At 37.9% G+C, this 12,058-nt stretch overlaps 1 protein-coding gene across 1 annotated transcript; it reads left to right on the forward strand.

The window, feature by feature from the left end:
• The first annotated feature begins 1,206 nt into the window (after nucleotides 1–1,206).
• Nucleotides 1,207–8,423, forward strand: LOC104101568 (uncharacterized). Its single transcript, XM_070189520.1, has 6 exons — nucleotides 1,207–1,391; nucleotides 1,918–2,017; nucleotides 5,392–5,473; nucleotides 5,722–5,767; nucleotides 6,258–6,324; nucleotides 7,786–8,423. The coding sequence occupies exons 1-6, from the start codon at nucleotides 1,207–1,209 to the stop codon at nucleotides 8,068–8,070; spliced, it is 765 nt and encodes a 254-aa protein (XP_070045621.1). The 3' UTR covers nucleotides 8,071–8,423.
• The last annotated feature ends 3,635 nt before the right edge of the window (nucleotides 8,424–12,058 follow it).

Here is a 12,058-nt window from a genome sequence, read left to right on the forward strand (position 1 = left end):
AAAAGATCTCCCTACTTAAAAATATTGAAACTTACTTGAAATTTACTTTTCTCCTAACTTGACCCCTTAATACGATTTGAGGCTCTTATTGATTTCATATTTTCTTCTCCTTTTACTGTTACTCGTTCTATTGAGAGGGTGTATAGTTTTACATACTAGTACTATTCCATATATACTAACGTCCCCTTTGTCGGGGGCGCTGCATCTTTAATGGATGAAGGTGGTTCCATAGCAGGTGATATTGATCAGTGATAGCACCACACCCTATCCTCAGATGACTTGGTGAACCCCATTTCATTTCGGGGTATTGTATCTTTTGTCCTTTGTGTATATTATTTTGAGGTATAGCCGGAGCCTTGTTTCCGGCACCATCATGCTACTCTTTTGTGTCTATTAGAGGCTCCGTAGATATAGTGTGGGTTGTATATTGGTGTTGAGAAAGTCAAACTAAAAATGTTGTATTTGTTTCACATGTTTCACTTCAAAGTATGAATATGTAATGTATTTTGAGACTTATAAATAGAGTAAACAATGGTAAAGAAATAGTGTTGTTCGCGTGACTTTCTTATTGTATAATTAATGAAATGTATCTTCTCTTTATTCTTGGGTGATTTGGGTAGATAGCATTGTGCAGGCTTGCTCGACCGGGGTATCTCAGTTGAGCGTTGGTCACGTTTCCCGAGGTCGGGGCATGACATATTAGTGGATCAGTTCTGACTTGAAAAGCTTGGTTTTAGGATTACTTGAGTAAGGGAATTGGTGGATGCATGATGCTACACTTTATGGATATACGGAAATCTTGAAATGATTAGGGTTTGTCATTCAGGATGGATGTAATTTCAAAGAAAAGATAGTCACTCGGTTGCATTAAAGTGGGGTTACTTCTTTGGGTGTTGGGGTGCTAATGGAGCATAAGTTGTTTGGCTTATTTGGGAGGTACATTGGATATTAGAGTAGAGTGGATGACTCTCGAGAGGGTCCTAATGAGTTCATGATTCATATGTGTTAATTGAGGACTTCCCCAAATTTATGTATTGCTAAGATCTAAGATTTGCATTTGGTTGGTGTCGAAACTTACGGTATTTCTATATCATTAGTTATTCTAAATTTTAGTATTAGAGAGGTTAAAGAAACAACTTCATGTTTGTGTAAGGTCTCTTCAGAGAGGGCATTTTGGTTGCGATACTATCGGGTGATTAAGAGGGAATGCAGTGGCTTATGGGCTTTAGGACGACGTGGTTTTCTGCTAAGATCTCTTGTGATGAGCTTTGGGTTAAGGATCGTGGTGTACTGGCAAAGATAAGTGTTAACTTGAAGGCAATTCAGAAGGAACTCGAAGGAATAATACAACTTGGTAGTAAATTGGATCATCATAGTAGTAGAAATGATCGGTTCTTTTGGTTCTTTTGATGTGGTGAGTCTCTACCAGTGTTTTGTGGCAATACTCCTGGGTTTGTCAATCTGTGTAATTTGGTTGAGTTAGTGAGATTCAGTTCTGATCGCATTGGTTATGTGCAAATGGGTTCCAAAAAGTTCTCGATGGTGTCGAACAAGGCTTGAGATGGATATTTTCTATAGGCATGGGAAGTTTGTTGCACTTTGTGATCTTCTCCTCAATTGGATCAAGTGGAAGGTTTCCGGCTGATCGAGTGTGTATTCTGTTTGTGACTCAGAGTTGATAATGGAATTCTCATACTTTCATATGATGGCATGGTAGAGGCGGTGCGTCGTGTGAGATCAAGGTTTGCATGTACAAGTTTGTGGTTCAGCTTCGAAGGAAAGTCATGAGTTCTAGATAGTATGGATGGTTTCTGATATTTAGAAAAAAGTTGGCACTATCTGGTATCACCTGAGAAGGGTATGCATTTCAAAAGGAGCACTGTTTTTTGACTTAAAGATGCTTCTTTGGTATTACAGTACTCGCTTGATTGATCGACTGCTGATGTTCAAATTTTTCTATGTGACACGGAAAAATTATAGAAGTATTTCTCATGAGATGATTGTGTATGAGGGTTGTGTTAGTCATTTGAGTGGTGGAGATGAGATCGGATACGGTGATTCATATATTCTAGGGATTTGGAGACTAGGAGGGTTTTTAGAGGCAGATTATTCGGATATATGTATTCTATACTGGATCGGATTTGTTGACTTAGCACTGCTATTGTTAAGAGATGTGTTATTCAGTTAGAGTTGAGCTTTTTTGTGTTCCATGTGTTACTCTTCTGTGCTATGACGAGTTGTGAGACTGTTGACTATTTACACATATGATGTGTTTCTGCTTGGGCCTTGGGGCGAAATTTGAGCGAGTTGATTTATGGGTTGTTGAAATATTGCTTGTGCCTTGGTTATAGTCTTTTACTATTGGCAGTATATTGTGCTATTCATTTCTCCATGGTTATGGTCATGCACTTCGCGTGTTTATTGTTGATATGCATATGGTTGTTGATTGTGAGCATCATGTCTTGAAGTATTCTATGTGGACCATATTTGGATGGGGTCACGTATCGCAACGGAGTTATGATGCGATATGAACCTTTATGTTAATTTCGTGTGTTTTTGTTCTCCTTTGTGTGATGGGTTCATAGTATTGCGCTCGGTGGTGATGTATGTATAGTTTGTGGGACGGTTTTCTCATTCAATTCTCTTTCCATAATTGGGCATATTCGAGTTGTTGCTTGTTTGGTGCACGGATTGCATGATATGGGGATATAGATGGCATTGGCATGCCATATCTGTCAAGTAGCTTGTACTGGATGAGATGAGGTTATTGGATCTAGATTGAGTGCTATCAGATCTTGTCACGACCCAAAATCACATGTGTCGTGATGGCGCCTATCGCGATACTAGGCAAGCCGACAACTCACAAATAACAGGAATCTTTAATTTAAAATATACTGAAATAGGCTTAAGTAAATAAAATTTCATAATAACTGAAAGAAAAATCGCAACTCAATACAAAATTCCCCAAAATACGGGTGTCACTGAGTACATGAGCATCTATATAATAACATGATCTGACTGCGAAAATACTATCTAGGAAAGTAGAGCAGTATAAATGAAACTAAAAGAAAAGGGAGTAGGGTCAAGGTCTGCGGACGCCAAGGCGGCTACCTCAATAGTCTCGGAACTTAGTAAGCTCCAACACTAGCAACCTCTATGTCTGGAAGTACCTAGATCTGTACACGAATTGCACGGTATAGTATAAGTACAACCAACCCAATGTACTCAATAAGTATCGTAAAAAAACATTGCAAGGTAAGAGAAGCATAAATTATTAATGATACTAGCTATAACATGTGTAATTCCGTCTTTTAAACCGGCACAGAACAATATTGAAAACTAACTCATCAAATTTTGTGAGAAAACATCCGTGTGTGCATATGTACAGTTTCTCAAATACTCTACTCAGAAAATATCATGGCATATAGAGGTGATAAGTAGTTAAATCAGACAATTGATCAAGGAAATGAAAAATCCACACAAAGTTGGCCGAATTCTCTCAATTTTCCATATCCGTTCCAAACCACTTATCAGTATTCTCAATAATCGCGTATACACCATGAAGAGAGAAACATGAGAAGGTGACCCTAGGTGGATGGATCTGTATTCACACGCTGCATGGACAACTCATGTGTTGCACAAATAACTCACATGTTAATAATAGAACCCGCACGGACAACGCACGTGGTGCACAGATAACTCACGTGTCAATAAAATCAATATATGGATCCGCACGGACAACTCACATGTTGCACGAATAACTCACGTGCTAATAACACAATCTGCCCAGTATGGTCACAGGCCTCCAACCCAAACATATCATACATGAGCAATTAAACAAGTAAACATGTATGTGATGAATGAATAGCAATTCTCATGTTTCTACACTGGTATAAATGACATGCTAACGTGTAGGCATGTGCAAAGTGTGCTATCATAACTCAAATCGAAAATTTCATCACTGAAAAGCATTTATCAAGTCTGTTCAGGGATTAAACCTCTATATAGCCTCAGCATGGCTCAAATGGATCACACAAACTATTACAAATATGAGAAATATCATAACTTTAAGCTTATCAGTCAATTCTAGGCTTATAAGAGACCGAGCACAACCCGAACATGAATAAATGACTCTGGTGCCCGCACATGGGTTCATCTCCACGCATATGCGCACCCAATAGCACGTAGCTATCACAACAATTTAGGCAACTAATGCCTCAACCGAGTTTAAATAAGATACTTACCTCAAAAAAATCAAATCACTCCGCTAGCAAACCCTTCCCACGTGTATCAACCTCCGGAAGGATCGAATCTATTCAAAAATAATGTAATACTATCACCAAAAGCTATAGGAATTGATTCCAATTAATAAAGCTATGATCTTTAACTAAGGTCAAAAAGTCAACTCAAAATGTCAACCCAGGGCCCATGTCACGCAATGCGACAAAATTAACAAAATTCGAACACTCATTCAACCGCGAGTCCAACCATACCAAAATTACTCAATTCTAATCACAACTCGACCTTCAAATCTTCAAATTTAAGCCTATGAAGTTTCTACAATTTTTCTAACCCAAAACACTAATTAAATAATAAAATCAATTATATATTCATGTAAATTAGCCAAATACGAGTAAGAATCACTTACCCTAATCAATCCCTTGAAAATTCCTCCAAGAATCGCCTCAATCTAAGCTCCCAAAGTTCAATTAAGAAAATTTACTCTAACACTCATTTTTGAGAACTTTTATTCTGCCCAGATGCTCTTCTTCGTGGTCGCGAAAAATGCTTCGCGATTGCAAAGCACAAAATCCAAGCTGCCAAAATTAACCCTACGTGAATGCAGAAACACAAGTGAAAACACGATGCATAGGGACTCAACTTTATGCGATCGCAACCTCCTGACGCGTTCGTGATGAACAATCGCGTGGCTTCCAGCCACTCCGACAAGTCACATAACAACAAACTAACACACAATATGCAATAAATGGGGGAACGGGACTATATTTAGAAGAATAACCACTACTAGAAACACAGTATTTCCCATGGAAATTTCCCACGAAAAAATTTTTAGTGGCAATTCCCACCGAAATTCAATGGGAAAATTAAAATTTCTTTTCCTAGAAAAAACAATAACATTTGAAAATGCGCCTAATTTAGTTCCCTCTGATTCTGTGAAAAAAGTCATTAAAAAAATAATTATATAAAACTGAAAATATTTCCCAGTGAAGACATTGGGAACTTAACAATAAATAAAAATATTTTTACATATTCCCATAGACTTAGTGTGAACGAATATTTTTTAATTTTTAAATTTTTCTTATAATTATGAAAAATATTTTTCACAGAGATTTTTGGAAAAGTTTTATTATTATTCACATAACCTTTAAGTTTTTCCTCATTTTATTCACATCGTATTTCCCCCTCTGTATCTCCCACTCCACCTATGCTTTTCACTTCACTCCATTCCCAGGTAATTCGACCCCTCTCTCTCTCTCTCTCTCTCTCTCACTCACTCCTTTTTTATTTTTTATTTTTCCCAAAGTACTTCGAATAGTAGGGATTTTATACTGTTTCAAATCCTATGTTTAAAAATTTTAATGTTATTCTCTTGTGGATATAAAAACTTAGGGGTTCTTTTCCAGGTGTGACGGGGTAGGGGTTGTTTTTGGTTTTTGTAATTTTTGGAGTATAAGCTGACTGGATGTGATATTTTCACAGGGTATGGTTTTAAATTAAAGAACATCTTGTGTGGTGCTTATAATCAGTAAGTTTCATTAATCTATTCAGCATTGCTTATACGAGTATAAATTTTGCTTTCCTTGTATTTGTTTATGTGAACTCAGGAATTGTTGAAGGTTTTTTGGTAAACAAGAAACTAATATTATTACTGCTAAAGTTTACTACAGTAGATAGTTTGATTTGTCTAGGACACATAGTACCTAGTCAATCATTTCATAAGATGATAAAGAAAAAAAGGGGTACATCATAGAAGATTAAGCTTTCAAAAACTTCCAATTTACTTCCATGTTTTGCTAGTCATCCGCTACCTTGTTGCCTTCCGCTAGTATATGCTTTAAATCCGAACTTCCTGCCTCAGGCATTAACCACCTGCAATTCATTTTAATTCTTGGTTTTGGGATTAGTATATTTTGGGATTAGTTTATTCTTGTTTGTTTGGTCTATTTTCAAGATCTAATTTTTTTATATGGGTATTTGGAATTGTAGCGTGAATTAATGGTGTGAATGACCCTAAGTCCATTTGCAGCATCGGACGTTCTACCAAGAAGGGCAATCGTAAGTGTGGCTACATCGGCAAGAAAGGTAATAAAAACTTTGTACAGTTTTAGCGTAATACTTTTACCTATCAATGCGCATATGTATATCAAGTGATTGTTCCTAAATTTTGACTAATCCTTTTACCCCTGTATATGATCGTGTGTTCATTTTTGTGCTGTTTGGTAGTATTGGAATGAGATCGGCCTGAATAGAGCAGAAGGAATATAAAGTTGAACCCAGCTTGATTTTTGAACGAAATGCACTTTAGTGGAGTAGAACTGCACACAATATTCTCCCTCCACATACTAGCTTAAAGTGTATTCATTTCAACTTAAATAAGTCCTGTTCTTTTACATGGAATTAGTCTTCTCTTTCTTGAAAAGTTATTTTCATGTGCTTTTAGTGTCATATGTAATTGAAATATGAAGCATTCTTGTTTAGGTTCATTGAACATAATTATTCATAACTTGAAGCTTCTCAGTTGTTTTTCGTGGAATTTGTTTCTTAGGATGTCAGATTCAAAAAGAAGGTTCCATAATTATAAAGAAGTTTCCCATCTCGCAACATAAACTGTAAATTCTAGGACACAGATTTAAATTAGTTAGCAGTAGATTTACTATACCTATATAGGCTAATACCTTAAGAAAAAAAGTGTAAGCTGCCAAACATGATGAGATGGATGATTTTTAAAGGTTGTCAATGTCATTATATTGAGTCTTGGTTGAGATTTTAGTACTAATAGATGTTTGTGTAATTGGATTCTGCTCAAAGTAACCATGATAGGAATATAGTAAAATACCTTTCAAATTGTAAGAAAAAATTGGCATGACAACGATCATTATATTTTGACGTTAAGAAAAGTTCAATACTATATAGGAAACACTCAAAAAAGAAAATTACTTTTCTGATCCAAGTACTTAACTTTTTAGACAGCCTAATTTCCCATTGTCAAGTTTATTGCGTTAACATCACCGTGATTTCTGGGCATATCATTATACTGCATCTCTTTGAATATCGTGTGCATATTTATTTGGCCTAAATATCAAAATCTACAAAATATAATATAGGATTATTAGATAAGCTTTTATTTGATAAGAGTGGCAAAGGGAAAGGCATTATATAAAGATGCTGGGAAGAGGATCTGTTGAAATCTGGAGAGACAATTAATGTTTCAAGAAAAGCCTACTATTGGTGTTTTTGACAGTATGCTGCTGCATAGTTACCAAAATTTTGGAGAACAGATAGTTCAATTGTTACAGCTAGCAATTTTCCTTTTAGTTCCTTTTAGTTTATCTAAATTTAATTTCATTACATTCTACTTTTAACTTTCTTCTTCTATACCAGTTTGAGAAATAAAGATACTTTAAAGTGATTAAGTCCAGCTAGGCTGCTAAGCTTTTTATCTTTCCATGTGTTTCACTTTAAAGTTTGAGAAATAAAGGTATTTACTAATATAAATTTTCTTTAATAAAATTTACTTTTATAAAAATTATAATTTTTTTACAGGATAATTTCAAACGAAGCTTGGAGGAGTTCATTCAAAGTCAGACGATTGATGATCAAGGTAGGCCAATCCAACCATCCCAAGAGGAGATCATGGACATGTGGATTAAGGCAGTCGATGGCGTGCATAAGGGGAGAGTCTACGGCCTTGGATCAGAGTTTAGTCTCGGATCTCGTACTTCTGGATTGTCTGTTTCTTATTCTTTCCCACATTGCTCGGTTGATCTGGATGAGTTTGAGCAATTGAATAGGAAGGTAGAGAAGATTACGGAGTTGTATCTTCAATAAAGGGCTGCAAGGGAAGAAGAGGCAAAGCGAAAGGAGGAAGAAGATAGGCGAATAGAGGAAGAAGAAACGTGAAGAGGTTAATTATACTCATACTACACTTGTACACCTTGCGTGCAGATCTTGGAGCTGATATTGTGGTGTATGGAGAGAGCTGGAATTGAAGATGTACTTGTTTGCCGGATATGGTTGCCACTTGTCCTTGGTAGCTTTAGATTTGCAAAACTTATTTATGTATATTTTGAACATATGATGTACTTATTACGTTTCAGCTTTGTAAATTCTAAATCTTAGAAGATCATGATTTGTACTACCAATCCTCGGGATTTTATATAGAAGTTCAATTATTTTACTCATTGACTCTTATTATTCTCATTTAAGTTGTGTTGAATGTTACTCGGCTTACCTAGCGGGTCGGGTTAGGTGCCATCACGACTAGATAAATTTTAGATTGTGACACTAATCTATACTAGGGATATAGAACTACAACAATAAAACTAAGAAGCTAGCATGATACTAGTATAATAATGTACAAAAGTCCAGAGAATCCCTCATCCCACACTTAAAGCATAGGTTCTCAATTCATATCAAAACAAACAAAACAAGCAAAGGTGGTAAATAAACTCCCTGATCACTCCTCATCATCTTCATCCTCAACAAAAATGCTCTATCAACAACCTTCCAGTCATCATCATCATCTCTCAACTCATCATCAGCATCCTCGGGGGCTTCCTCATCCTCTGGTTGCACTACTTTAGGCTTTGAATGCTCTGGAGTGTTAATATCCTTATCATCACGTACCCGCTGGCCTCACCAATCCCTACCAAGTACTAAGCATGAGCATTTAGGCGCTCATTCAATTGTGCACACTCCTCAGAAGTGGCTGGTCTCCCACCAATCTGTAGTTGAAAATCAGGCATCCCATAAATGTGGGCCATAAAGCTATCATCTCAAGCCTGACCCTCAGCACTAGTCAAAACGGACCCATTATCATTCTCCTTTGCACGAGTGCTAGTAATGTCTATGTTATGGAATGCTGCGAGAATGACTATATCAAACTCCGGCTCCTCTTCGACCTCCTCCTTCCTCAAGCGATGCGTCATCACATTGTTAAAGAACAACCTATCTACCCTTTTACTTCTCCTACTTGCGCTATATGGTGGCGTATCGACTGACCAACATTCACCCTCTATCTAGTCATCAGTAAATAAATCAAGCAAACTCTACCTCTCCCAACGTGTGTGTCATAGTCACAAGGAAGCAACCTAGTGTTGATCAACTCCAGCTAAACTTTAGCTGCTAATTTTAAAGTCTTCCTTGAGAATTTGATGTGGTTGTGAGTCCTATTATCCCAAACCCAAGTAGCGGTGAATTGATACCATACAAAGTGTGTCAAATATCCCTATACAACGATCAGGTGATGAACTTGGCCAATAGAACATACGGGACATGAGGTGTCCCAAGTGGTTACAGAGGGGCAGTAGCAGATATATCAATCAGTCTCCTATGAATAGGCACTAGTTGCTCCTCTAGATCCCATCCAGCATAGAATTCTCTGATCAAACTGACATTAGCATCCCCTAGATTTTTAAACACAAATCTCAAGCCCGTGTCATTAATAGATTGTCAGATCTCAGAGTGCTTGGATTTCAACTTGTGCTCCTCCACTCTATTTCGTGTTGTGAAGTCGCTATTCTTCAACTGCTTGCCTCCTTTATTTTGGATATTAGACGTAGCCTCGCTTCTATTTCTTTTCTTTGGTGGCGGGGTGGAAGATGATGGCTTTCCTTTAGATGGGGCCTTAGCCTTTGCCTTGGCCTTGGCCTGAGGTTTTGCACGGGGATTTGGGCGCACCATTTGTAACTACAAACATCACCACAAGTCAACTTGTAGAACCATGAATCAAATCAAAAAGTGGTCATAATGACTCCATACTTAATAGTTTATCTCATTGTTTTTCAACTAAATCAAAGTTACTCAGACTTCACCTTGCAAAATTAAGCATGTTAGTATCCTCACGTCAACTAGTTCACATGTAATCACAATGTATGCACCACAGTTTAACAATATATCCTTGCTCCGGTGAACCACCCCAAATTTAAAATTTCATGTTGATTAAGCTCACATAATAATAATGTATCAATCCCCGAGACTCGGACTCTAATTGGGGAAAACTTTGTCTTTGAGTCATTTTATCGAACACTCTGTGCGCATTAGTTGTGTGTGAGCTCTCGTGTGGGTGAGGTATTGCCTCACCCTCCTAAATTAGCTTGAGAATAGAGTGTAAACACTCTTTCAATCACAACAATAAAAATCTTATGGGGATCATGGGATTGGGACAATTAATGGCACAAATCACCATTAGTAAATTTCCAAACTAGCAAGTTTACTTCAACTTTCAATATTCCCAGTAGAAGAGAGAGAACAAAATCATACCTTTGATGTTGAAGAGTGAGTGATCATGAATGTATAGAGGTGTGTGTGATTGTGTACGGAATTTGAGTGATTGAATTAGTGTGCATATGTGTGTGCGTGTTTGAGTGAAAAGAAGAGGATTTGAGCATGGTGGGGGGAGGGGAATTTTTTTGGGGGGGGGGGGGGGACAGAAAGTTTGGGTGTGGGGGCTTTGAAGTGGGTTGGTACATGCTTTAAAAGGAAAAAGGGGAGATATATTTACCTAGCCTTACCAGCTAGGATGCAAGGCTCTCCATGCGGTAGGCCCTACGATGCGAGGGGTGAGGTGAGGGAGAAGGGCATGGGGCGAGGGGGGACGCGAGGTGGAGCTCGCACCTAGATCGGTGACACCAGGCTGGGGTCAAGGGGGAAGGGGTGCAACATGAGGTATGTAGCGAGCTTCTGCTCACGTCTGGCTTGGCCAAGCCATCTCTGAGGCCACTAGTCACTCTCCGAGGCGCGATCACGTAAATATTTCATCCCGTTTTTTACTCCCTTTTTTGTTTCTTAACTCCCGATTTGCTCTCAATCACATCCTTTCATCGTATCGTGTTTGTACCTATTCAAACAACCAAAATTCACATAAGATCAACTCATTAGTTTGCTCCACTAGTTTGTGGACGATAGGCTGTCGCAACCTTGTATTTTACCCCATACTTAGATAAGAGGTTGCCCAACAATTCGTTACAAAAGTGAGTACCTCTATCATTGATCAAAGCACTTGGAGTCCCAAATCTCGTGAAGATGTTCTTTTTCACAAAATTCACTACAACTTTAGCATTATTCGTAGGCAAAGCCATGACCTCTACACACTTGGACACATAATCAACCGCTACCAGAGTGTACCTATGACCATTGGAATATGAAAGCATCCGCATGAAGTCTATTCCCCATACATCGAAGATCTCGACCTCAAGTATGCTTTTCAAATGCATCTCATGCCTTCTTGAAATTGCATATGTTCTTTGGCACCTATCACACCTTTTCACAAAAACATGTGCATCCTTGAATAGTGTAGGCCAATAGAATCCTGACTGCAATACTTTTGCAGCCATTTTTTCACTACCATGGTGCCCTACATATGGCTATGCATGACATTCATGCAAAATCGCTTCCATCTCATCCTCAAGAACACAGTGGTGCACCAACTGATCTGCATAATGCGTGAACAAAAATGTCTCATCCTATAGATAAAATCTAATATTATGAATGAACCTTCCCTTACCATCTGGTGATAACTTTGGAGGTGTTATCCCACTTACAATGAAGTTCACATAGTTAGCATACCATGGGACTACACCAGCAGTAATGGCTAGTAACAGCTCATCAGAGAAAATCTACTTCATTCCACCTTCTTCATTAACATGTGCACGAGTTTTTAAGTGCGACAAGTGATCAGGTACCTGATTTTTGGTCCCATTTTTTATCTCGGATTTCAACATCAAATTCCTGCAAAAGAAGAAACCAACAAATTAGTCTAGGCTTAGCATCCTTTTTCTCAAACAAGTACTTGATTGTGGCATGGTATGTGTGGACG

Source organism: Nicotiana tomentosiformis, chromosome 11 (assembly GCF_000390325.3).
Source record: "Nicotiana tomentosiformis chromosome 11, ASM39032v3, whole genome shotgun sequence".
Lineage (NCBI taxonomy): Eukaryota > Viridiplantae > Streptophyta > Magnoliopsida > Solanales > Solanaceae > Nicotiana > Nicotiana tomentosiformis.

Bases quoted from the DNA above. Each gene is read 5' to 3' on its own strand.
- LOC104101568 (XM_070189520.1), top strand. From the start codon at position 1,207: ATGCAGTGGCTTATGGGCTTTAGGACGACGTGGTTTTCTGCTAAGATC. The intron at 2,018-5,391 runs GTTAGTCATTTG...ATAACCTTTAAG, and splicing joins TGATTGTGTATGAGGGTTGT to TTTTTCCTCATTTTATTCAC. The intron at 6,325-7,785 runs GTAATAAAAACT...ATTTTTTTACAG, and splicing joins TGGCTACATCGGCAAGAAAG to GATAATTTCAAACGAAGCTT.